General features: G+C 41.0%; 1 protein-coding gene across 1 annotated transcript in view; it reads right to left on the bottom strand.

The window, feature by feature from the left end:
* Positions 1 to 26,541, bottom strand: part of LOC126176599 (platelet-derived growth factor receptor beta-like) — a 150,036-nt gene that overhangs the window by 26,764 nt on the left and 96,731 nt on the right. The window contains exons 9-10 of the mRNA XM_049923760.1: positions 15,876 to 16,056; positions 7,291 to 7,502 (exon numbers count right to left, since the gene is read on the bottom strand). Coding sequence (XP_049779717.1) covers positions 7,291 to 7,502; positions 15,876 to 16,056 — 393 coding nt within the window. The remainder of the gene's footprint in view (positions 1 to 7,290; positions 7,503 to 15,875; positions 16,057 to 26,541) is intronic.

Here is a 26,541-nt window from a genome sequence, read left to right as displayed (position 1 = left end):
AATGGCCTCCAATACGGAAAACTTGCTTTGGGACATAGAGCCACACGAAATAACTATAATTATTATTGTATTATATTGTATTATTACTCGCACTTGTCCGAATTTTTCCAGTCATCAGTCTTCTGACTTGTTCGATGCGGCCCACCACAAATTTCTTTTTTGTGCCAACCTCTTTGTCTCAGAGTAGCACTTGCAACTCTACGCCCTGAGTTATTGCTTGGATGTATTACTATCTCTGTCCTCCCGTACAGTTTTTAATCTCTCAAACTCCTTCTACTACTAGTGAAGTTATTTTTTGATGTCTTATCATCCTGTCACTTCTTGCTGCCAGTGCTTTCCATATGTTCCTTTCTACACTGATTCTACCAATTCATGTAATTGTCAACATCGGTCTATAACAGCACATGTCGATTTCCTTCTTTTTCCGGTTTTACCATTGTTCATGATATATAACCATACCATACTGTGCTGCAAACATACATTCTCTGATATTTGCTGCTCACATTAAGGACAACGTTTGATACGAGCAGACTTCTCTCGGCCCGAAATTTCCTTTTTGCCTATACTAGTCTGCTCTTTATGCGTGCGTCATGGATTATTTTGCTTCCAAGCTATCAGAATTCCTTAACTCCGTATATTTTATGATCACCAATTTTGATGGTAACTTTCTCGTTGTTCTCACTTCTCCTAATTCTCATTACTTCTGTTTTTTTCCGGTTTACTGTCAATCCATATTCTGAGAAAAGTAATGTCATTAGCTAATCTCGTCTTTGTTATCATTTTATCCTGAATTTTACTACCGCTCGTAAACCTTCCTTTTATTTCCGTCGTTGCCTCTTTCGAAGTATACACTGAAATTAGGCAACATCGCTGACTAAATACTACTCTAAATAAAATATGGCGTTTCAGTCTTCGATCGCTATTCTTTATTTTCAATTACCGGTTTCGGGCTACCTGCCCATTAGATGGAAATTTACTTTACTTATGACAGCGAACCGAGTGTTCTGTACGGACAAGTTACTCTGTAACTACAATATATGATCTGAAGATGGGCAGCTAGCCCGAAACCAGTAATTGAAAATAAAGAATAGCGATCGAAGACTGAAACGCCATATTTTATTTAATGAATGATCGCGGAATTCCCATTGAGACAATCATGTCTAGTTTTGATAAATAGTACTCTCACAGCAAGCTCTTCGTGGTTGGTCTTACATTCCTACAGTTCCCTATTGTTTATAGCACATCTTGCGTATAATACGCGTTTCTCCAACGGATACTCACATTTTCTCAGGTTAGGACATCTTGCACTATTTTATAGTGTCGAATACTTTTCCGAGTAGAGAAATCCTATGAACATGTGTTGATTCTCGTAAGGCTTGTGTTCATTATCAGTCGAAACGTCAGAACTACCTCTCTACTGTCCTCGTATTTGCCAGACCCAACCTGATCCCATGTAGTAGAGTTTCAGTTTTCTTTTCCATTCTTCTGTGTGTTACTCGTCTCAGAAACTTGGATATGAGAGCGTTTAACGAGATTTTGCGCTAGTTCTACCGCTCATCTGCCCTTTCTATCTTCGGGATGTTGTGGACGATGCTTTTCCCGAAGTATGATGCTATGTGTTCAGACTCACAGATTCTACACACCAGCTTGAATAGTGGTCACTTGGTTACCACTTGTTCCACTGATTTCATAAATTCCATAGGAATGTTATCCATATGTTATCTATCTCTGCCGCCTTATTTAATCAAAGTCATCCAGAGCTCTGTTATCTCTGCCTTCGCTGAGTACCCTATGTTTTTTTTATTTGCTTTACTGACTCAAATTTTTTCGTCAATTACTTCACCAGACAAGTCTTCCCCTTCATAGAGGTGTTTTCACCTATCTTTTTTCTTTCTCTCTCTGTCTCTCCTATGCCCTTAACAGTCGAATTTCCATTGTACTCTTAATGTTGACAACCTTCCTTTAACTTCAGTTTTGACTTTTCTATATGCTGAATGAGTCCTTCTGACGATTTCTGTTTGGACTTCTTCACTTTCTTCCTGCAGCCATTTAGTCTTGGCCTTCCTTGTTATTCAGTGTTTTTCTCTTGATCACATCCCACTTGGTTCACCCCTCCCAGAGATCCGAAAGCAAAGGTTATCATGATACTCTTCAGTTACAGGCCACATTTTTTATGGATACATGTTACGTGCTTGTGGTTCAGTTATTTCAATTGTCTTTTGCGTCCTCAGGGTCATGATCATTGCTGATTTTTCCGCCTTTTAAGAACAGTTTTGGCCGAGCGGTTCTAGGCGCTACAGTCTGGAACCGCACGACCGCTACGGTCGCAGGTTCGAATCCTGCCTCGGGCATGGATGTGTGTGATGTCCTTAGGTTAGTTACGTTTAAGTAGTTCTAAGTTCTAGGGGACTGATGACCTCAGAAGTTAAGTCTCATAGTGCTCAGAGCCATTTGAACCATTTAAGAACAGTTCCCCATCGGAAGAGCAAGATGTTGCCCTAAAAGTACGACCGTCCACTCGCACTCTCTCACGAGGCCGATAGCAGAACGACTCCCCACCCTCAAAGTCTTCGGACACTATTGTTGATGACTTTTATTCAAACCAATGGCTGGGTTCGAACACAGGAACCAGGATGTGTCGATCACTAGTTAATGACGCTACCGTTTGACCCTAAACGAGTAAAATTTAAAGTGGGATTATTTCTATAGAGAGAGATTTTCTGTAAAAGGATGATTACAACGGAATGAATGTAGACGTACTACAGAAGCTAGACAAGCTCTTGCCTAATCAGTAGAGCTCATTCTAATATAATTTAAAAGAAAAAAAACTGGGCGCAAATGATCGTGACTGGGACTTACAATTGCGACAAGCCTCGATCAGATAATCCTGAAATGAATAATGAATAATAATTCAGCGATTGTGAAATTTAAAATTTTTCCGGCGGATTATGTGTTCGAAGAGATTTCGGTACTGCAGCCGGTAGTCGTAAAGTTCCCTCCACGATATTTCAACTGGACGCCTCCTCCCATCTTCAAGTGAGCAGTCGTGCGTATCTATCCATTCGCTTACAGTCGAGTGCTCGTCGGCTGTTGTTGAGTGGTAAATGTCTGCGGTACACAGGGTGTTTGAAAAAAAGTGTCAATATTACAGCAGGATGCATTATTGGTCAAAACTGGAAGAAAAGTCCCTGTAATAATATATCCGGAAACTAATACCTGTTCAGATGTTGACCAGTCTGTCTTCTCATTCCCATCTGTTTGTTTTGTAGAAGAAGACACTTCAAGCAGTGCTGCATGCAATTACCACGCATCAAATGTTCAAATGAGTGTTAAATCTTGTGGGACTTAAGTGCTACGGTCATCAGTCCCTAATCGTACACACTGCTTAACCTAAATTATCCTAAGGACAGACACACACGCCCATGCCCGAGGCAGGACTCGAACCTCCGCCAGGACCAGCCGCACAGTCCATGACTGCATACCACGCATCCTGAAGCACCATTTATACCTTCTTCACAGTGAATAAGGCACTCTTCGAAATACACCTGGCTTCATTCGCATTGTGTCACATGCATTGGCCACACGCTCCTGTATTGTCTGCACATTGTCGGTGAATTGGGTATACACCAATGTCTCAAAATATCCCCATAGCCACAAAACTAACAAATAAAGTTCTGGTGAACTGGAAGGTAATACTAGCGGGCTACCTCAATTAACTCATCGCCCATGGAACGTAGCAATGAGGTATTGTCTTATCATCAGTAGAAAATGGTGTGGTGCCCAGTTCTGCACAATCGACAGTTGTTGCCTTTTTGCAAGGCTAGGGTTCTCCAACAACGCTGGTAATTCATTGGGCAAACATTGGTTATACACAGCACTTGACAATCTCTAAAGTATGCGTCCCTGTCAGTCTGACACCCACAATCCCTGCCTATACATCGATGCCGAAGCGATCGATTTGCTAATAAAAGTCGCTTTTTCCTGTACAGATATTAGAAGAAGCCTATGGGTTGTAAGAGTTTTCTTACAGCAATATTGCAAGCCCAGAAATTGATCATCTTAATAAATAAACGAATAATGTTTAAGCTAACGAAAATGTACGAAATATCACGAGTGTAAGAGCAAGATGAGCGCTGATAGGATGCCTTCCGATCTAGTTCTGTCGTAAGACCCTGCTCTCAAGAAATTGTTCGTTTTCAGTTAATCTTTATTAATTGTGTCGATGTTATCAGGTTGTCCTGTTTAATAAATAAATACATCATTATGGCATTCCTCCTGAACGTTACCCCGAATAATGTAGCTTCCCGCTTCTTCACCTAGAATAACACGAAGCTGAATTGCACTTTACAGAGAACCCGAGTGCGCTGATACTGCTTCGAGAGCTTCTCTGCAAAACGACTCATTAAGGTAGTCTTGCACAAGAAAATGGTTCAAATGGCTCTGAGCGCTATGGGACTTAACATCTGAGGTCATCAGTCCGCTAGACTTAACTACTTAAACCTAACTAACATAAGGACATCGCAAACATCCATGCCCGAGGCAGAATTCGGACCTGCGATCGTAACAGCAGCGCGGTTCCGGACTGAAGTGCCTAGAACCGCACGGCCACAGAGGCCGGCTCTAGCACAACACTGCAATCGTCTTCCAAGCAAAATGTCTTCCCTATACGGGAATGTACGCAGTGGATGAAGGAATACAGGTTGCAGACACATGTTTGACGACGTATGGAAGTTTGGGACTGGCCGTGATTCGTGCACAGATAGCCAAATGGTAAGGTGGCTTCTCGCGATAAGCGGGAAATCTTGCTTCGAGTCCTGGTCCGGCACAAATGTTCACTGACGTCATTCCATTCTAAAGCTGGTTGTTGTCCATGTTTGCCATTGCGAACACATTTAATGTATAAGTTAGTACAAGAACGGGTTGTCTTAATCTCCACAAAATTTGAGTGAAAAAGCACGGCCAATCATACTCTGCTGGCAACTCTTAAGAAAACGCCATCCTGACTCTCTTAGACAGCTGCGATCGACGTCAGTCGTTATGATAGCACATGGCGTCCATGATATACATCTTTGATATTTGGCGGCCATCTTACGACGTCTCCATGGTGACTAGCATATTCAGGACAGAAGAGAGCGCCAATGTTCTACTACGAGGGTCGTTAAATAAGTAATGCCCCACAGTTTTTTTAAAAAATCCAGTAATATACATGTACAAACGTCTTTGTTGGTGCTTCCCATTTGATGTTTGTTCTCTGCGCCGGTGAAGTTTCGAACCGTTCTGGCCCGTAGCAGAGCCGTAGTACAGCTTCAAAATCGCGTCTATGTACGACTCACGTTACAAACAGCGCGCTGTTATTGAATTCTTGTGTGTAGAAAAAGGAACGATAGTGACCATCAATAACCGTTTGTGTGCAGTGTATGGCAATGATGCAGTTGATAGCAGTTGGACGATAGGTAAAGAAAGTTACAGCCTCAGGAAATGCAGAAACAGAGCTCCATGTTCAGCCACGCTCGCACCACAACTCGACAATTAGCTCTACAGTTGTCGGTCAGCGTTGTAAGTGCGTCTCCAGTGGCCGAGACTCTCGGATGTTCAAAGAGTTGCTCACGATGGGTTCCGCGAATGCTCACAGCTGACCACAAGAAAGGCCATTTCATCTGAATTATTGGAGCGTTTTGAGACCGACGGAGAGGCCATTCTGTCACGGACCGTTACGGAGGACGAAAGCTAGGTGCATCACTTTGCACCGGAAACAAAATGGCGGTCCATTCACCACAAAATAATAAATTCAAGACAATCCCCTCTTCCGGAAAAGTCATGGAGACAGTCTTCTGGGATTGTGATGGCGTTATTCTCGTGGATGTGATGCCAAGAGGGTCAACCATCAATTCAGAAGCATACGTGAAGACTCTGAATAAACTCAAGACCCGTTTCCGACGTTTTGGATCGGAGAAGAATCCAGAAGATATCTTGCTCCAACACGATAATGCACGCCCACACACACCCGGGAACACATCACCAAACTGGGATGGACATCATTGCCTCATCCACCCATAGTCCAGACCTAGTACCCTCGGACCCCCTACTCTTTAGGCAGCTTAAAGATTCTCTAGGGGGGAACACACTCTGAGGATGACAAGAGTTTCAGTCATGCAGTGAAAACATGGGTACGCCTGCAAAACAAGAGCTTTTACCAGCAGGCGATAGATGCTCTTCGACACTGTTGGCGTGCGGCCATACAACGTGATGGAGACTAAGCAGAAAAGGAGGACATGAACAAGACATGTTGATGTATATTGTCACCAAATTCTGACTCTTAACAACAAATATGTTTTGAGAAAAAAAATGTGGGGCATTAATTATTGAACGACCCTCATAAATTTCTATATAATACGGCATGGAGTGTAATTTTTGCATAAGTATCATACATGATAATTATTTACACAAATCCATTAGGTTATTCTATTCACACATTCTATTGATTAAATAGCCGATGCTATGGATATATCACAATGGTTAAATAAAATATTTCCATTAGATGGAAATCAGAGAAATAATTTTTAAATAATCTTATTACAGTTACGCACTATTTATGACATTCTGTTCTGTCCATAGGCACTACTTTTTTGTAATGATTCACTTTTAGATCAATTGTATCTTCAAATGATAAGCAATTACGGAAATCGTTCCTCACTGGGCGACGTTGACGTCATACAGCACAAACGCGCCCTCGCCGGATCTATATAACGTAATGCTGCCTAGCCAACAGCAGACTGGCTGTTCTGGACATGGGTAATGAATCTTCGATTTAATAAGTGTAAATTACTTTATTGTAAGTCACTGACTTATTTATGGAGCTAGAAAGTGCTATTCTGAAGATGGCCTAAGTCCAGAACGAAACCGGTCACTTTAAATAAAATAACCATTGCGATCTAGAGTGTTTTTCACTAATTTTACATAGATTACAAGATCACTTTTTACCAAAGATTTTAAATACATTACGTCATTTGTACCTTTCTCTACGGACTCACTGGCTAAGCTGAGACGTTTTTGGAGGTTTAGTTCAAGTGGGAGGGGGGGGGGGGGGGGGAATTGCAACGGCTGGAAGCACGAGAAAATTTTACCCGGTCATATCGCCGAGAATCCATGCACAAATACTTATTACTTACACGGATAGGAGCGATCAAATTGAACACTCCCTCCTAATAGGCTAATCTGATTATAGGAAGTGGGAAAACAGAGTGCCTGATATGTACCTGCCGGTGTACCTGCTCGACTGTGGGGACTTACCGAGAGTGCCGATCTCCCAGAGGACGATGGCGTAGGCCCAGACGTCGCTCTTGCTGGAGTAGAGGTTGTCGCGGATGGCCTCGACGCTGAGCCAGCGCAGCGGCACCTTCTTGCCGCGCGTGTTCACGTAGATGCCCGACCGCGACAGCCCAAAGTCGGAGATCTTGAGCGTCTTGTGCTCGTCGATGAGGATGTTTCGCGCCGCCAGGTCCCTGCGCACACCAAATCACACCGACAGCTTCAATATGTGTCCCACACGCTACAGAAAGCACTCTCGTGACTTATACCAGTGAGCAGCTAAATTGGATTTATCCTAGAAACTATAGCTAACGCAGTCGAGGACTTGGGTCGTGGACTCCTTGTGACATAGTACTGACTGCCGTTTCGACCAATCACAGCAGGCCTTAGTTCGCGAACATTGGTCATACGAAAAGTCAAGCCGTACTAGATGTGCTCGATATAAAAAACGTCTCGTGCATTGAGAAGTGTCGAGAGGACTACGTGCGAGCCAAGTAGACCTGTGCATCCTTTCGCAACTCATTGATCTTTCATTTAGCGAGTCAGTGTGTACAGGTGGTTAACGGGAAAAGCATTTTATTACTACAGTCACCTGAATCCTACAGATGAAGTATAACTATGAGTGGATCCTTGAGAAGTAGGTACAGCACGAAGACTGGGGAAAGTCTGGAGCGTCATTCAAAAATGTTCAAATGTGTCTGAAATCTTATGGGACTTAACAGCTAAGGTCATCAGTCCCTAAGCTTACACACTACTTAAGCTAAATTATTCTAAGGACAAAACACACACCCATGCCCGAGGGAGGACTCGAACCTTCGTCGGGACCAGCCGCACAGTCCATGACTGCAGCGCCTTAGACCACTCGGCTAATCCTGCGCGGACGAGCGTCATTCTAACTATTCAAATTTGATCATGATCTGACTGCTAACACTATGTAAATCTACCGATTGGACAGGAGAGTGTCAGCGTAATTAGTTTTCTAGTGTATGACGTGCCAGACTGACCACAAAATAATTTGGTGGTTGGCTGATTCGGGGTAGGGGACCGAACAGCGAGGTAATCGGTACCATCAGATTAGGGAAGCGTGGCCTTTCACAGGAACCATTACGGCATGTATCTGAAGCGATTTGGGGAAATCACGAAAAATGTAAACCAGGATGGCTGGACACGGGTTTGAACAGCCGTCCTCCAGAATGCGATTCTAATGTGCTAATCACTGCTCCACTTCGCTCGGTATAATTTGGTGCCCAACATATGCCAGCAAAGCACACAGCCACTGTAGAGACAAAGTGACAAAACTGTGCCTATGCTGTGTAGGAGTGGCCAAACATTAAGGTAGCCACTACAAATAAGTTTTTAAGAATTCACAGTAAGCGTATTAACATGTTACCAATCAAAGCTGCGACCCATCTGTTTTACGCACTCATATTGCCATGGAATTTCCAAGTTATTTCCGCACATCACTATTCGTGCTGGGAAGATGTCGAAATTCTAGGGTCGACTTCATCTTCTTGGAACGTGGGTGAGCAAGAAGCAGCTGCACATCACTTGAGGAAGAATTTAATTGACAGGGATAGCAGATTGAGCCTGGATAAATTGTGGAATCCGGCACTTTCTTTAACAAAATCGCAAACACGCCGCTACAGTGAAGCTCATAATGACATATTGATACACCAGCATGGATCGACCGTATACCCACAGATTCTGTTTATGAATACTCTATGACGTCAATCAATGCATCTGGAGCTTGTCTGTTTGCGGTCTCATACGCAACAGCGCGGTGTGAATGTTTAAAGGATAATGAGCGAATGATGTAGCTTCAGTCTATCGGCTCATTCTGAAGATGACCAAAAGGAATACTGCAGCTAATATTGCATGACATTTTATGGATCATTTACTGCACCACGAAGACACTCAGTTACACAGGATGATTAACAATTCCTATTACGGGCTTCTGTGGGTTGTAGAAGGGATTTACTAGAAAAAGTTTTGATTCGGAATTCATGTTGGAAAATGAAGCGTTTGGATATCAAGTAAGTTTGAACATCGCACCCCTTTCGAATGTCGCGCTTCATGATTCTGTACGTAATGGCAGAGTTGCACAACATACGAATGGATAATGCTTTCCGGATTGCCTCCGTCCATCACATACTATTTTAGTCTGACTGAAACATCTGCGAGATACTGGTACGTACGGTACTAGGAGGTTTGACAGTGGTGCTCCACGGACACGCACAGTGGTTTGTATACCTTGTATCTGTATCTTCGCAGATTCATCTCGTACTGCACACACGTCAGAGCTCTTTGTGTCAACTGAGTGCGTGCGGCGAAGTGGCAGATATGAAAGTGGCAGATATGAAAGTGAGCCGACCTTCAAACTTACATAAAATCCAAACAGTATATTTCCGGGGAAGGGTCCTTATCGAAACTTTATTACCAAGTCCCCTCGCCAAACCCTACAGGCATTTAATAGGAACTGTGAAACACCCTACATAAAGGATCTTTAGAGCAGGGGCGGTCAGGAATCCTGCACTTGCACGCGTGCAGTTAACAGGTGTTCCGCGTGCACACAGGGGCAAGCTGGCCACCCGCTTATCTCCCATCCCCACCATACCTTCTGTCCGCTCCTTCCTCTGTAATGCGTTTTGTTTCCTAGCTTGCTTTATTGAGTGAATGAATAAGGTTAGTAGGAGTGCTTGAAAGAAATCATGGTTTGAAAGAGTACCTATTAAATACGATACGTTTTATTTAATTATCACAGGTGGAGTTTACAATACTTTAATATCTGGAACAAAATTTCTACATACAGACAAACACAAACAGTTACGTAAATTTTCATCACTGATGTTTGCTCTTAAACGAGACTTATTAATTCAGCAAATGGTTTTCCAGCTCTCGCTATACTAAGCGCAGTCATATAACTTGCACATACCGCTGGGCTATTATTGTTGTCGTCCTGGAAACTTGAAAACAGTGCTCCATAAAATGTTAAATCAGTTAGATGAGAGACATGACGAGAGAAAGTCGCAGATCTCTCGTGAAAACAGCAACTACGACAAATTCAAATGGCTCTGAGCACTATGGGACTTAACTGCTGTGGTCATCAGTCCCCTAGAACTTAGAACTACTTAAACCTAACTAACCTAAGGACATCACACACATCCATGCCCGAGGCAGGATTCGAACCTGCGATCATAGCGGTCGCGCGGTTCCAGACTGTAGTGCCTAGAACCGCTCGGCCACTCCGGCCGGCCAACTACGACAGATTCATCTGGTATCGTCAGATAGCTCTTCTTAAGCTCAGTCAATTCCCCATCCGCTCAGAATCCGACAATAAATTGTACTCGTCCTTGTGAAATTTATTATAATGGCCTTCAATACTAAACTTCCGTTGACCAGCGAGAATACTGCCACATATTAAACATTTCGAATTTTAACGTTTATGCACAAAGAAAAAATGATTCTCCCATTACTTTTTAAAAGATAGCAAGTCTCCACTTCTCCGTTTCTTGAAATACAACGTTCACTACATAGTGCTCGCTTCGCATCAACGTCCGCAGCTTAGCCTGGCACTACACTGCCGCAACCTGCCGGCTGTCGCTACAGCCCCGGTCGACTCCTGCACGCGAGCAGCACACGTGCAGCGCTGTGCGCTCATGAGCCGCGTGCAACGTTTGCCCGCCCCTGCTTTAGAGTGTCACCTGTTCCTACAGAAGGTAATATCCATCAAAACTCGTAGAAAAATTCCTATAATGATACTCTCGTATACCAGCATATATGGGTCGTTGAAGATGTGCTGCTTACAGTCAGAAATTTACTTATAGACTAGGGAAGACTCACAAGAGATGGCATAGTAAATTATAGCAGTATACCCGGGCGGGAAGATCGAAATCCTAGAGCAATCATGGTGAGACATCAGAATCGCTTTAGAGTCAGTGTATAGGCGGGAAATATCGGTGACAAACTCACAAGGCCATACAATTTTGCCAAAGAGATTAACAGGCTGGGTGTATCACCGGTTTCTGTGCGATGAATTACAAGCGCTGTAGGAGAAAGGTAACGACTGTAGTTTGCAATCCATTTTGTACGGATTTTGCGACAGTACCTCACCGCGATGTTTTAAATGTGATGATAGATTAGCCGAGGAGGAAAACATCTTAGATCTCTCCATACACAAGAGAAACAAACAAAAATGAGTTCACGGTTTATAGCCAACTGATAATCACCAGAACCGACACTGATCGGCAATCCAATCATCCCATGACTCATAAAGACGCCAGTTTCAGACATTTATTACATAGACTGAGCACAACACCCATGAACAAGAATTATCACACAGAAGAACTGAACACAATAATACGTATTGCGGGGATAATGAGTCTGATACAAAGACAGTAGACAAAATAAACAACAAAATACAAAAACAGGCAACACAAATGGTTGAAATGGCTCTAAGCACTATGGGACTTAACATCTGAGGTTATCAGTCCCCTAGACTTAGAACTACTTAAACCTAACTAACCTAAGGACATCACACACATCCATGCCCGAGGCAGGATTCGAACCTGCGACCGTAGCAGCAGCGCGGTTCCGGACTGAAGCTCCTACAACTGCTCGGCCACAGCGGCCGGCCAGGCAACACATAATCTCGATACGTACACACACACACGCACAGTGAGAGAGAGAGAGAGAGAGAGAGAGAGAGAGAGAGAGAGAGAGAGAGAGACGCAACACAAATCAGCAGACAGTAAGCAATAAATGGCACGGAATGATATGCAACAACAAAGACACACAGTGTGGACAATATACTCGAAAGACAAGCACATGAGTTAGTATACGGAACCAACACCACAATACATAACAGACTTGCTAACTAAGCACGACAAACGTCAACAATACTTCAATCTGCGCACCACATCCCAAACAAACATTCCCCAAATAAATGAGCACTACACAGCCACAACACATAATGGCGGAGAAAATTCTATGCTTGCCGAATGAACTGTAGACAATGCACAATTAACAACGAAAGAGAATGAAATAAGCGTGTAATCTCGACACAAACAAAGTGAAAACAGAAAACATCAAAAACTGTGACACCCTAAACAAAACGATAAACATTGATTTTCGGTCGGAAACGCACAATTAAAAATAAATAAATTAATTAAATAACGTTTTGCTCTTTGCAGATGACAACCTGCAGACTGCGTAGTAGACCTACAACTACTCGTATAAATATCCAATAGTTCATTTGAGTTACGTAAGCAGATGCATACTTCCACTTTATTTCCAAATATATGAAAAACTCGAACCTTTGGGCATATCGTAAATAAACAGCACAGAATGCCTCAACTGAGTGAATATGTTTCAGCTCTGTACTGTATGCAAACCAATGTAAAATATTTGACAATAATCGCTCATTTTTCGAATGTAAATATTTTGTACCAAATATTCTTTAAAGACTGACAAGGAACAATAATTCTGCTGAAGCAAAATAGACAAATAAACCCACTGCAGCCAGCACAACAAGTTCTGAAACATATCTGTGTCAACTACAAAGGTGTTAGCATAAGGTGAAATCCTTCCCCAATGATGTAATCCGAATAGAACCGGGTATATTTGAAGGAATGTGTGATTCACTGCGAAAAATGGCTGACGGATGTGTCAGGGTGCGTGTAAACCATATACTGAGCTGCCTATAGTGTCTACTTCTACGTAGCAGACAGATGGAGGTGAGAGAGCAGATTGGGTCGTACCTCGACAAGTATTTGGTATCGGGACATATCATTATAGAAACTTTTTCTAGTTTTCAGAAATATTGCGTACTGTGTATGTGATACCCTGTCCGTTACTAATTAGAGTCTAACAGCCACATTGATCAATAACAGCAGGAACTGTTAAAACGTTGGCTGTAACAAGTCTGAGAGAGACAGGTTGTCAATTCGTTAAGTTGTAAATCCCCCATTGTGTGTCTCTGTACTAAATTTAGCTCGAATTTACCTCCAACTCAGTAAAACGTATACATACGTATTACCAAATACATACGTATTACCAAATTATGGAACCGCAAACTGTTATCCAGCTGAAACTCGTATTCTAAAACAGACCCTAATTTGGATTGAATTATAGCTGGTCTGAATAAAACTTGTCTTTATTTAAATGCGCGAATGAATTAAAACAAGTATCTGGCCTTAATCAAAGTTTCCACTTACCTTGCGTCTTCACATTATTGTTGCAGGTTTCTCGAAAGCACAACAGCACAAGCAGGCAGCGGCTAAGTTAGATTTCTATTTTTAAATACAATTTCCTAACAGTATTCAAACAGTCACATACCATGTGGTAATGCTTAATGATACACATTCTTCAGGAAGTGACGTCGGGAGAGCAACTATTGCCATTAAATGATACTTCAAGACCACGATTTTAGAATGAAGTATGTATTCAAAAAGACAGAGTAAAACTTCACGTGATCTTCACTAGTGCAAAGTATCATTTGTCCGAACAATATTATATGCTGAACAAAGTGATCAATGATTTAAGAACAGTATAATGCTAACAGAGAGTTTCTATAGAAACCAAACAGCTTAATCAGTAAATACATTAACGCATGACATGGGAATGCGGGATCGTCTTTCTCTCAGCACTAATCACGTAAACAACGTTAACTAGCTGACAATAATCATTCCGACAAACTAGCTGCGTAGTGCTGCAGACTTTTCTCAAACTTCTTCTCCTCAGAAAACTACGTTATTAAACATTTATTTTCTTTTCAGAAAATGGCTCTGAGCACTATGGGACTTAACTTCTGAGGTCATTAGTCCCCTAGAACTTAGAACTACTTAGACCTAACTAACCTAAGGACATCACACACATCCATGCCAGAGGCATGATTCGAACCTGTGACCGTACGGTCGCGCGGTTCCAGACTGTAGCGCTTAGAACCGCTCGGCCACCACGGCCGGCTATTTTCTTTTCGCCTTCCAATATATACATCATATTCATCCTTGCCGTCACCTATAATAAATCACTCTTCATCTAACAGATACAGTCGCAAGTCAACACAACACTACTAAATACGTCCGTCTCCTACCACACTTCAACTACACTGAAGCGCCGAAGAATCTGGTATAGGCATGCGTATTCAGGTATTGAGATATGTAAACAGGCAGAATACGGCGCTGCTGTCGGAAACGCCTATGTAAGACAATAAATATCTGGCACAGTTGTTAGATCGGCTACTGCTGCTACAATGGCAGGTTATCAAGATTTAAGTGTGTTTGCATATGGTGTCATAGGTGGCGCACGAGCGATGGGACACAGCATCTCCGAGGTAGCGATGAAGTGGGGATTTTCCCGTACAACCATTTCACTAGAGTACCGTGAATATCACGAATCCGGTGAAACAACAAATCTCCGACATCGCTGCGGCCGGAAAGAGATCCTGCAGGAAGGGGACCGACGGCGACTGAAGAGAAAATTTGAACGTGACAGAAGTGCAACCCTTCTGCAAATTGCTGCAAATTTCAATGCTGGGTCATCAACTAGAGTCAGCACGCGAACCATTCAACGTAACATAATCGATATGGGCTTTCGGAGCCGAAGGCCCACTAGTGTACCCTTGATGACTGCACGACACAAAGCTTTGCGCCTGGCCTGGACTCATCAACACCGAGAATGGACTGTAGATGACTGGAAACATGTTGCCTGGTCGGACGAGTCTCGTTTCAAATTGTATCGAGCGGATGGACGTGAACGGGTTTGGAGACAAGCTCACGAATCCATGGACCCTGCATGTCAGCAGGGGTCTGATCCTGCTGGTGGAAACTCTGTAATAGTGGGCCGTGTGCAGCTGGAGTGATATGGGACCCTTGATGCGTCCAGATACGACTCTGACAAGTGACACGTACGTAAACATCCTGTCTTCTCACCTCCATCCATTCATGTCCATTGAGCATTCCGAGGGATTAGGGCAATTTCAGCAGAACAATGCGAGCCCTCACCCCTCCATAATTGCTACAGAGTGGCTCCAGGGACACTCTTCTGTGTTTAAACACTTCCGCTGGCCACCAGGCTTCCCAGACATGAACATTATTGAGCATATCTGGGATGCCTTCCAGCGTGCTGTTCAGAAGAGATTCCCACCCCTCGTACGGATTTATGGACAGCCCTGCAGGATTCTTGGTGTCATTTCGCTCCAGAACTACTTCAGACACGAGTGGTGTCCAAGCTACGCTGTGTTGCGGAACTTCTGCGTGCTCGCCGGGGCCTTACACGATATTAGGCAGGTGTACCAGTTTCTTTGATCCTTCAGACTAGGAATATTTCAGAGTAGGAATGTATCAGCAATGTATCAGAAGCAAAGACTGTGCCACAACAAGACCAAAGATTGTTTAACTGTAACGTACTTGCTCTGTCTCTCTGATGTGCATAGCGATAGCCTACAAAAATCGAAATGACATGCCACTCTTACAAAGTGAGATTTAACAGTGTTACAGATCATAACCGAAAACGGAATTTACCGAACAGCAACGTTAAAAGCTCTAACTGATATCAGATGCCGCGCCCACCTGTGCGTGATGTGCCGCTGCTCGAGGTGGGCCATGCCGCGCGCGATCTGCACGGCAAAACTCTGCAGCTCTGCCGGGTCCAGCACGTAGTCGAGCCCGTGGCCCAGGCGCCCCGGACAAGGACTCCGCTCCGTGGGGGTGGAGGGCGCGCCGCCGTCGCTGCTCACCAGGCTCCACTCGGCTGCAACACGCGACACACCACACCTGTCACCGTAAGCTGTCACCGCCACCACGCACACTCTTCGGATGGGTAGAAAACTGGGATACGAGCAGTCGGTTTTGACCAGTGACAAACGACACATGCGAAAAAAATGATTCAAATGGCTCTAAGCACTATGGGACTTCTGAGGTGATCAGTACCCTAGACTTAGAACTACTTCAACCTAACTAACCTATGGATATCACACACATCCATGCCCGAGGCATGCATAGCAGCAGCGCGGTTTCGGGCTGAAGCGCCTAGAACCGCTCCGCCGCAGTGGCCGGCCACGCATGCGACTAATACCTTAAACAACATCGATACAGTCCGTTCTGTGTCGTAGTATGCAACCGTGGGACCTTTGTGCGGTATTCGATTTTTTCTGTTTCCGGTAAATAGTTCAGGATCTTCTTGTGATAACCATTTACATGTTGATAAGCACAAATATTCGTAGCTGCGCACCGCAGTCTCCACTGGAGCTTGTAACAGAACATATTAAAGGCTTTACTGTACCGAAGTATGCGATACCCTCCAAATTCAACCATTTTAACGAGTATTTATGATTATAGAAAAGTTATTGTGTATGTTAACAATGATTGCGTAACATGTCTCCATAAACAGTCAACCCATTCAATTATACTGAATAACTAACCCACACAAAAGTTAATATCACTTGATCACTGATACAGCAAATGTCATCATGTAACAACACTGAGTTCATCTTAAATAATTAATATGAAGTACGAAAAATAGTGTACAACTTAGGTATTTTGGATCTCCTTAAATAAAAATCACCCAGTGAAACCTATTTGTTCACTAGGAGCGGTTTCACTTAGTATTCACGAAATCAATCCTGTTTTAGACGAAACCCAATGTATTTCTTAATAATTCATGTTAATTACTTATTTATGCAAATTAGAGAAGTCAATTGACAAACTTCTAGAAAACGGACTTTTTGTAACAAAGAATTATTCTGTCAAGTCAACAAATCTGTCTGTCATTTTAATAACATGTTAAATTATGTCACTCGATGCAAATTAATAACTTTTCTGCACAAATTATGATAACAGATGTACATGTGACTTGTAAACTATATCTCCTTTTAGTAGTTCTTTGACAATGTTATAAATACGAGCAGCTAGAAGGGTCGAGAGGCAGTCGGAATGTCACTTTGGTACAGTGTGTTAGTGTGTTATTGTTTGAGGTGGATAAACAATGCAAAGAACATGTAAAGGAAGTTGTGTTGTGAAATAGTCTTTGGTGGACAGTGGAATTAAGATGGCCACCAGAGAAATAAATATTTGAAGTTTACATATTTGTTGGTTTCGTTCATCCTTTATCATCAAAAGCACATAAAACAAAACACGGGACCTCATGTTTTTAACCCTAGACAACCAGATTTAGAGCCAGCATCAACATCGAGACACGGCAGCGATCCAGCAAGCAGCAGTGATTACTACAATGCATTTTAATGGCGCCAACCTAACATCAAGTGCTAACAAACTCCGTAAATGGGAGTGAAATAGTGCGATAATAGCAATTAGCAATATCTACGACCAGGCGACCATTACAAAAGTGGGGGCTCGTCCGGGATCTTTAAGTGCATCGATGATAATAGTGCAGCGCTAAATTTCGTAAGTGCTTAGCATTCCAAAAAAAAAAAAAAGTTTATTTGTGCAGTGTGGCAACAGTGAAAATATGTCAAAAATAAATAAATAAATAAAGTGTGTTTGTGCGACTACCAAAAACCATCATCACACTGCTCGGAAGATTAACGTCTGGATTATGTCAACAGAAGTCATCAATCAAGACCTCAGCTTCAATAAAACCGAATAGAAGTGAAGAAACCAACAGGAACACCGATCACGACATCATAGCATAAAGCAAGGTATTTTGTTGTTGTTGTCATTTAAAATAATTAATAGTTAACATGTCTCTACCTGAGAGTGATGAGACCGTAGGAAATGTAAAAATTGAACCAGGGGATGGTGAACAATTAAACTTAACAGAGTGGCTAGCAGGGTTTGCAACTCAAATAAGCTCGCAACTTAAACAATCCAGTGAAGAAATAAGTGTGAAACTGAAAGAAAACACAGATAGACTGGATAAGTTAAGTTTCAATTTTGATGTATTAAGTACTCATCTCAATGAGAAGTGTGAGGAAATTAAAACTACCCTCAGTAAGGACACTAGAGAACAGTTGATACACTTCAGAAAAGAATTTCAAGTTAAAGTTGAAAGTTTAAATGAAAACATACAAGCTAACACAGACAGCATTGCTGTCATCTACAACAGAGTAGATACTGAAGTTGAAAGATTAGATCAGAGAATAGACAAAACTTCAGAAAACCTTAAACAAGAATACAACCTGTATACCACTAATGTAGATACAAAAGTAGAAAATATACACGCTAAATGTACACAATTGGAGGACGCATTGATGTCCAAACAAACGATTTACAATCAAAATACAATGTATGGGCACATCCAAGTGAAATGCTTTCCTGGTGAAAATCTGCACCCTATTGACTTTATTCACCAATGTAATGATATGTTTGTGGTAGGAATGTCAGATAACATAATAATCAAGTTAGTAAAACGGTTTCTAGAAGGGGAGGCCCTATCCTGGGCAAATGAGAATAATGATTCTTGGAATACTTTTGAAGAGTTTGAAGCTAAATTTATTTGCAAATTTTGGTCACAATCCATACAAGCCAGATTAAAGTCAGAATTTCTAAATGGACCAGTGTATAGAGGGAAAGTAGGGGGAATGCAAAAATTTTGCAGAGATCAATTGAAAAAGCTTGCTCACTTGAATAACTCTTTTGATATTATGACACAAATTGATGTTTTAAAAAGAAGGTTACCAGAGAGACTGCAGTGGGAATTGGTCCATGGACCAGACGATTCAATGGAAGAGTTCCTGAAATTTGTAGATAGATTAGATAGGGCCTTGGAAAGAGAAAATAACCAAAGTTTTGGCTCTGGTAACAACCAGTATGGGGGGTGGAACAGGAATGTAAATAGAGATTATTGTGGGAGGAGAGACTTTGAAAATTCTGGAAATAATGCTCCAAATAGGGGAGATAGGAGATATGAAAATGATTTCAGAAACAATAAACAGGAGGGAGGATGGAGGAGAGATAACAGGAATGATAGAAGTAGGTATTGGGGAAGAGAACAAGATAGAAGGGGGTTTGCTGAAACTAGTGAACAAAACGACAACTACAAACGGACAGACCGAGGGAACCAGCCGGGAAACGGTGGACAGTCCCACTAGATGTCCGTAGTTTTGGGGCTAGACAGTATTATGATAGGACAACACATAACCGAAACTGGAAAAGGAGAGGATACAATGTAAAGAGTAAGTACCATGAAAACACTGATGTTGTTAGAATGAATAAATTAGAATTTAATAAAAGGTTTTGGGATACTATGAGTAAAAGTGATACAGTTAATAAAAACAGTGTTCAAGCACAGGTAGTTAGTGAAAGTGCAGAAGTTGAAGGTATTGCAGAGTTCCATAGTTGGGCTGAAAAAGATACAGGTGTTAATATCAAGTCAGACACACCACAAATAGAATCTATTTTGGGGGGTTTATTTGATAAGAAGGGGGATGACGAAGTGTTTAATGGAGCCAAAGACTTAATTGCTGAGATTCAGATACATAGGGGGGAAACTGAAGATGGGGTTGTTACGGAGGAGGAGGAAGAAGTAATAGAGGGACATTTAAATAATGATCCTAAATCAAGTGATGTTATTGATGAGAGTGTGGAGGGAGAAATAAAAGTATTTGCAGAATTGAAAAGTGATGATGAGGTAAAGGTAAGTGATGTGACAAACATGGGTAATAATGATGTTAATGTAAGTGAAATGCAGACTAGGAAATGTGTATCTGAGGACAAGCTATTGCCTATTGGGAACTATGAAACCTGATCTATGAGAATGGTAATAATAATAATATTAAAGAAAATATAAAGGGATGGAATGTAAATGTGTGTTTTCAAGAGAAAGGGGAAAAGTTTTTAGAAGTTTTGTGGAACAACTATGGAAACTGTATAAACAAAGATGCCTTTTGGAAAGAATTAGCAAAGGTAAGTGCAACCTTGTATCCTACATGGTGGACAAGAATCCGTAGTGGACTTTATAAAAAAGGGAGTGAAAACAGTAGTTTGTTAAGTGACAACACAGTGTTAAAAGGAACAGGTGAAAACAAAGGTTTATGTTTAATTCTCAATGCTTTGTGAACAGAGAGGGGTGTGTCTAAGTGTAGGAAAGAGACATTAGACTTAGGAACTAAAGAAATTGAAAATGATCTATTGTTTGAAAATACTGAAATAGACAAAGATGTTGAGCTAGGTTGTCCATATGTTAAAGTAAACATTGACATTTGTACATTTGAAATAAAAGAAAGCCCACATCCTAATGCATATAGACTCATCTTTCCCAGATCAAGAAGGTTATTTGGATTAAGAAACATCACTGAATTGAAACCATATAAACATGATTAAGCACATTTCCCTGTTTGAATACAGTTACTTACCCATTTTCTGTAAAGCATGTTATCAGCAAAGATTTTACTGGGTGTGTCAAATAGCAACTACCACTCATCCTACAGACCCTGGAAAAGTTCTGGATCTCTGGGAGAATGTTTTTATATTTTTATTGTCACTATTGAATATTAAATTTTGAGACATCTTCTTTACTTGCAACGGGCAAGAAGGTGACAAACATTTATTACTTTCCTTGTGTATTGTTGAATATGGGACATACTTGCACCAAATAAAAGACAATGAAAAAATTGTTGTGCAAGACCCATCATTTTGTGACTATTGTGTTCTTAGGCATAAGATTTGTGTACAATTTTCTACAGTTAATCAGATGTTCACCAAGTTTGATGTTTGTGTTATGTTGTGACCAATTTAAGTGTCCAATTTTAGTATTAATATGTTCTTGTACTGTCTTGACTATGCGTCTCAATGGGAGACAAGTTTTTTAAATATTTCCTTTTTTTTGCAAGTGCATATTATATTCATACATGTGACTTCTCTAGTGTTTGTGTTTATATATCATGTCCATACTTATATTTATGTTCTTTATTTTCATTTCTTTTATGTGGCTCAAAAAGAGCAGACAGTTGCCATATTTTCTTATGGACATATGACCTGTCCATCTATGTAATATATTTATGTTCCTTCTATTATCTTGATTAATCTGTAACTCAATGAGAACTGACTTTGAAATAATTTACATATATTTTTGATATATCTTAAAATCGCATGTGATATATTTGTGTCTGTTTTTAATCATTTTCCATGTGGCTCACTGGGAGCAAAGATTAACATTTTTTTTTTACTTTCATATATTACTAATTATTTTTATTATGCTGTCATACTGAATGACATAACACAAAGTGCATTTGAAACAACACAACTAAAATATTTGCAGGAAAAAGTCATTTTGAAACGTTGTAACGGTCATTGCATACATTCACATTATGCATAGGAAAAAAAATTTTTATTAAAGTAGTACTTTTCCAAATTTTAACCATTTGACACATTTGTCCTAGTCGGCTAATATCATTAACATTCTGTAAATGATATTACCCGAGGGGGGGAATTGTAACGGAACATATTAAAGGCTTTACTGTACCGAAGTATGTGATACCCTCCAAATTCACCAGTTTAACGAGTATTTATGATTATAGAAAAGTTATTGTGTATGTTAACAATGATTGCGTAACATGTCTCCATAAACAGTCAACCCATTCAATTATACTGAATAACTAGTTCATCTTAAATAATTAATATGAAGTACGAAAAATAGTGTACAACTTAGGTATTTTGGATCTCCTTAAAAAAAAATCACCCAGTGAAACCTATTTGTTCACTAGGAGCGGTTTCACTTAGTATTCACGAAATCAATCCTGTTTTAGACGAAACCCAATGTATTTCTTAATAATTCATGTTAATTACTTATTTATGCAAATTAGAGAAGTCAATTGACAAACTTCTAGAAAACGGACTTTTTGTAACAAAGAATTATTCTGTCAAGTCAACAAATCTGTCTGTCATTTTAATAACATGTTAAATTATGTCACTCGATGCAAATTAATAACTTTTCTGCACAAATTATGATAACAGATGTACATGTGGCTTGTAAACTATATCTCCTTTTAGTAGTTCTTTGACAATGTTATAAATACGAGCAGCAAGAAGGGTCGAGAGGCAGTCGGAATGTCACTTTGGTACAGTGTGTTAGTGTGTTATTGTTTGAGGTGGATAAACAATGCAAAGAACATGTAAAGGAAGTTGTGTTGTGAAATAGTCTTTGGTGGACAGTGGAATTAAGATGGCCACCAGAGAAATAAATATTTGAAGTTTACATATTTGTTGGTTTCGTTCATCCTTTATCATCAAAAGCACATAAAACAAAACACGGGACCTCATGTTTTTAACCCTAGACAACCAGATTTAGAGCCAGCATCAACATCGAGACACGGCAGCGATCCAGCAAGCAGCAGTGATTACTACAATGCATTTTAATGGCGCCAACCTAACATCAAGTGCTAACAAGCTCCGTCAATGGGAGTGAAATAGTGCGATTATAGTAATTAGCAATATCTACGACCAGGCGACCATTACAAGCTAGATAGCTAAAGAGCATTTTCCGATAGTAGGTTCCTTTTCTCTCAGATAAATATTTGTTTTTTAGCTCGTGTTGCGTATCGTGGCCTCCGCTACAGCAGTAGAGCAGTTTATACAGTAATCGCTTCGGTTGGTTTCCAATAAGTACTTGAAGTTGTTTTTGTCAAACACTTTTGGATTTACTGCTCACATGCACATACTAGGGAGATTCAAAAGCCATGTCCCACACGACAAAGCGTATATCGGTGATTCAATAGCATTCATAGGACAAAGTCGTATTCATAGATGTCACAGGAACGTCCATTTGAAGAGAAAACGTCCGATAAATCTGGGCTCTAAAATGCATAACTCAAAAGCTATGAAAACTTCATTTGTGAAACAAATCTCTTCTACTGAAGCCGGCCGCGGTGGCCGTGCGGTTCTAGGCGCTTTAGTACAGAACCGCGGGACTGCTACGGTCGCAGGTTCGAATTCTGCCTCGGGCATGGATGTGTGTGATGTCCTTAGGTTACTTAGGTTTAAGTAGTTCTAAGTTCTAGCGGACTGATGACCATAGATGTTAAATCCCATAGTGCTCAGAGCAATTTGAACCATTTTTTGAACCATTTTTCTTCTACGGAAACCTCTTTCCTTTCCGTATTTTCGGAAGTTGTAGTATAGACCAAAACTAGAAAAACAGTCCGGTGAACATGGACTCTAGAGCGCATATCGTAAGAACTATGAGAATTCGTTGATCTTCGCTACTGTGACATTCACCTGTTCTAGTAGACAAATGCTCTTAGCTCTTAAAGTACGCATCTTAGGGTCTATGTTTGCGAATGAGTTTTTTCTTATATTGGTCTCTTGTGCCCCATCCCAACATACGTAAAGCAAAAAGTATATTTTTCGATACTAATTTCTATCTCAAATGTGCAACAAGTTGTTCGTAGATCGATGTTCAAGAGTGGCATTACGTGGCGCCATCGTATAAATGTCGTGGTTCTTGAAGGCAGTCTTATTTCTCTACGACGCAAGGACGAGATTCTATAACCAGTAATGGGTCCGCATCGGCAATATTTCGGTGACATATTCATGTTGATGGATGATAACTGAAGTACTCATCGTGCTGTTCTCGTGAAAACGCATCTTCAGCATCCTAGGGTCACCAGAATAGAGAGCTCTGCGTGCTGCCTGTACCTCGTACATGAACTCAATCGAACATGTGCGCTGTCGATTAGTATGACCAGTTTGTGGACGTCGATAACGACCACATATTGGCCGCGACTTCGCAGAATCGCCATTGAAGAGTGGGGCAGTTTGGACGAGGGTGTTCTCATCGATGGTACGCCACGACGTATTCAAGCCTGCAGCCGATCAAGAGGTCTTTCCACCACGTACTGACGATGCTCAGGAGTGTTGTGAAAAAAAATCCACATGCTAAACAGACGACGCTGTCATTACACAAATGTTTTTCTTTTGGATCTGGTGATCTCAACACATTGCAAATGAGTATGCACGCAAGCTTCATAACGAATTCTTGTTTCTTTGTGCCATGCATTTCGAAATAAAGAGATGCAGCAAGACTTTTGTTGATATATGTATACGGTTATGTGAGATTTGAGTAGAACTGAAGGCAGATTCTGCTGTTCACTCGTAAATATTGCACGATTAACGTGTGCCCACTTACTGGCCCGCACTGCACGGCTAGGAATGGTAATTTCCAGAGCTATAGGGCGAGCTTTCTAAGTTAACTTGTGACTTTGTAAAGTGGGTGCTTTTCGACGCACTGTAGAGAAACGAGTTTTCAGTAACTCATCCGAATATTAGGGCACTTAAACTCGCGACATTCCCACTCAACGACTTTTTTTAAATATTTCCTGGGATAGTCTTTCTTTCGTTCAAATGCTTCACGTGTTGCGGATTTTTTATATCATGCGCTTTACGCGTTAATATGCCATGGCGGCTTAACTATTTTTTGGAAGCAATTTGATGTTTTTCAAATTATTCTCCAAATCAGTATAATTTCCTAGCCTTTATTTATCTAATCCTGCGTTTTTACGCACAAGTTGCTGTTTTTGCAATGGGGATCAACCTATTCCAGATCTTAACCTTCAGCAGAGCCAATCATTTTTTTCCTCAATTAGGCCTATTTCTACGATTCGCGCTGCGTCATTCAGAAAATACTGTGAGCAGAAGGGTCCATCTTTCAAAGCCTGTTTCTTTCAGAACAAAATATAAGTCAGTTGCTGCAGCTGTTGAAGGAGCTGGTGTCCATCACTTATACAGAGCGAGATCACTTTGCGTCTAGCCTTTGTAATAAACCTGTCCCAGCGTGCCTGAATGAAGCAACTGTTATATAAGCACACTTTCTCACGTAAATTCCTTATTATAATTTGTTTGGTTCAATCAAATCAGTTAACTATTTTCTGCTTCCAATATAAATCCGATGCGTAAAGTAAATCTCTCCTGTTCTTGTTCAAATTTCACTAACCGTGCAGTCACATCGCTTTACTATACATATTAATATGTCTAAACATTATATATGACAGAGCTCACAATTTCAGGGAACATTTAGGATATAGATTTGCATGAAATCCGTATTGCACTGACGAGCACACAGCTTCAATGGTCAAAACAGACGATTAGTGTCGGAACTCCATACAGTAACGAAAGAGCAGTAGAAACGCAAAATGAAAATATCTGGCGGTCCAACAGTAAGAGACTGAAGTCTTACTACCAAAAATAAACGTTGCGTCTGATGAAGTGAGCTTTTAATTTAATACATAAGTAATGCTTGCCCTGAATGTAAAATACTCTGGGTAACTAGGCTAAGTCATCTTCTTCTATGGTAAGCGACCCTTCGATGTTCCTGCTGGGAATTTTATTCATGAGTCAAGCATTGGCTGAGCAGTGAAGATTCCTTAAGAAGATTCCATCAGAGGAGCCGAAGCGTCGAATGTGGAAGAAGAATTTCGAAGAGAAACATGACACAATCTAATAACCCAGAAGATTTTGCCTTAAATGCCTTACAGTGCTAACATCGATGTGTGCTGCCTACTTTCATCAAGTGAGGCGCAAATCCAGCCCCATAAATCTTTCGACAAGGCGTATAAAATTTTTTAAACTTTCGTATGAACTATACTGATCTGTTAGGGTCTCAGCAGCGTGCCTGTGAATTCCTTCGTCGTGGGCTGCATGCATTCACGAGACTCTTACCAGTCAATGCCTTCATTTAGTCAAGCTGATTCATAAATTTCTTTTTCCCCATTTCGAGTCAGTACCTACTCATTTGCTATTCGACGTACACATTTAACCAACAGCATTATTCTATAGCACTATATTTCAGGAGCTTCTGTTCTTGCGTGAATTGCCTACCGCTCACATTTCACTTCCATAGAAGGCTACAAGCCACACAAATATCTCCAGAAAAGACTTTCTAGCATAAAAATTTATATTAAACGTTAACGAATCCATCTTCTTCAAGAAAACTTTTCTTGCCATTGCCCGTCAGCGTTTTCTCTCTTCCCTACTTCGGCCATCACCAGTTATAAGGGGCAATCAAAAACTTTCCGTCGGAGACTTCATTAACCTCTCGCCCACATGTCAGTGCTTACACAGCCGCATATCAGTTGCGTTGCGTTGCAGATATGCGCCAGGGAAAAGTTTTGATCGCCTCCTGAATTTTTCTGCCCTATTATAAACCTTCCGACTTTTAGTATCTCATTTTCTAATCTAATTCTCTCAGCCCGCCTGATTTACTTCAACTACATTACATTTCCTATTTATATTGATGTTCGTTTCAAAATCTCTTTTCAAGACATTCTGTTGAACTGCTCTTCCA

The sequence above is a fragment of the Schistocerca cancellata genome, chromosome 3 (assembly GCF_023864275.1).
Source record: "Schistocerca cancellata isolate TAMUIC-IGC-003103 chromosome 3, iqSchCanc2.1, whole genome shotgun sequence".
NCBI lineage: Eukaryota > Metazoa > Arthropoda > Insecta > Orthoptera > Acrididae > Schistocerca > Schistocerca cancellata.
This window is presented reverse-complemented; position numbering and strand designations above follow the sequence as displayed.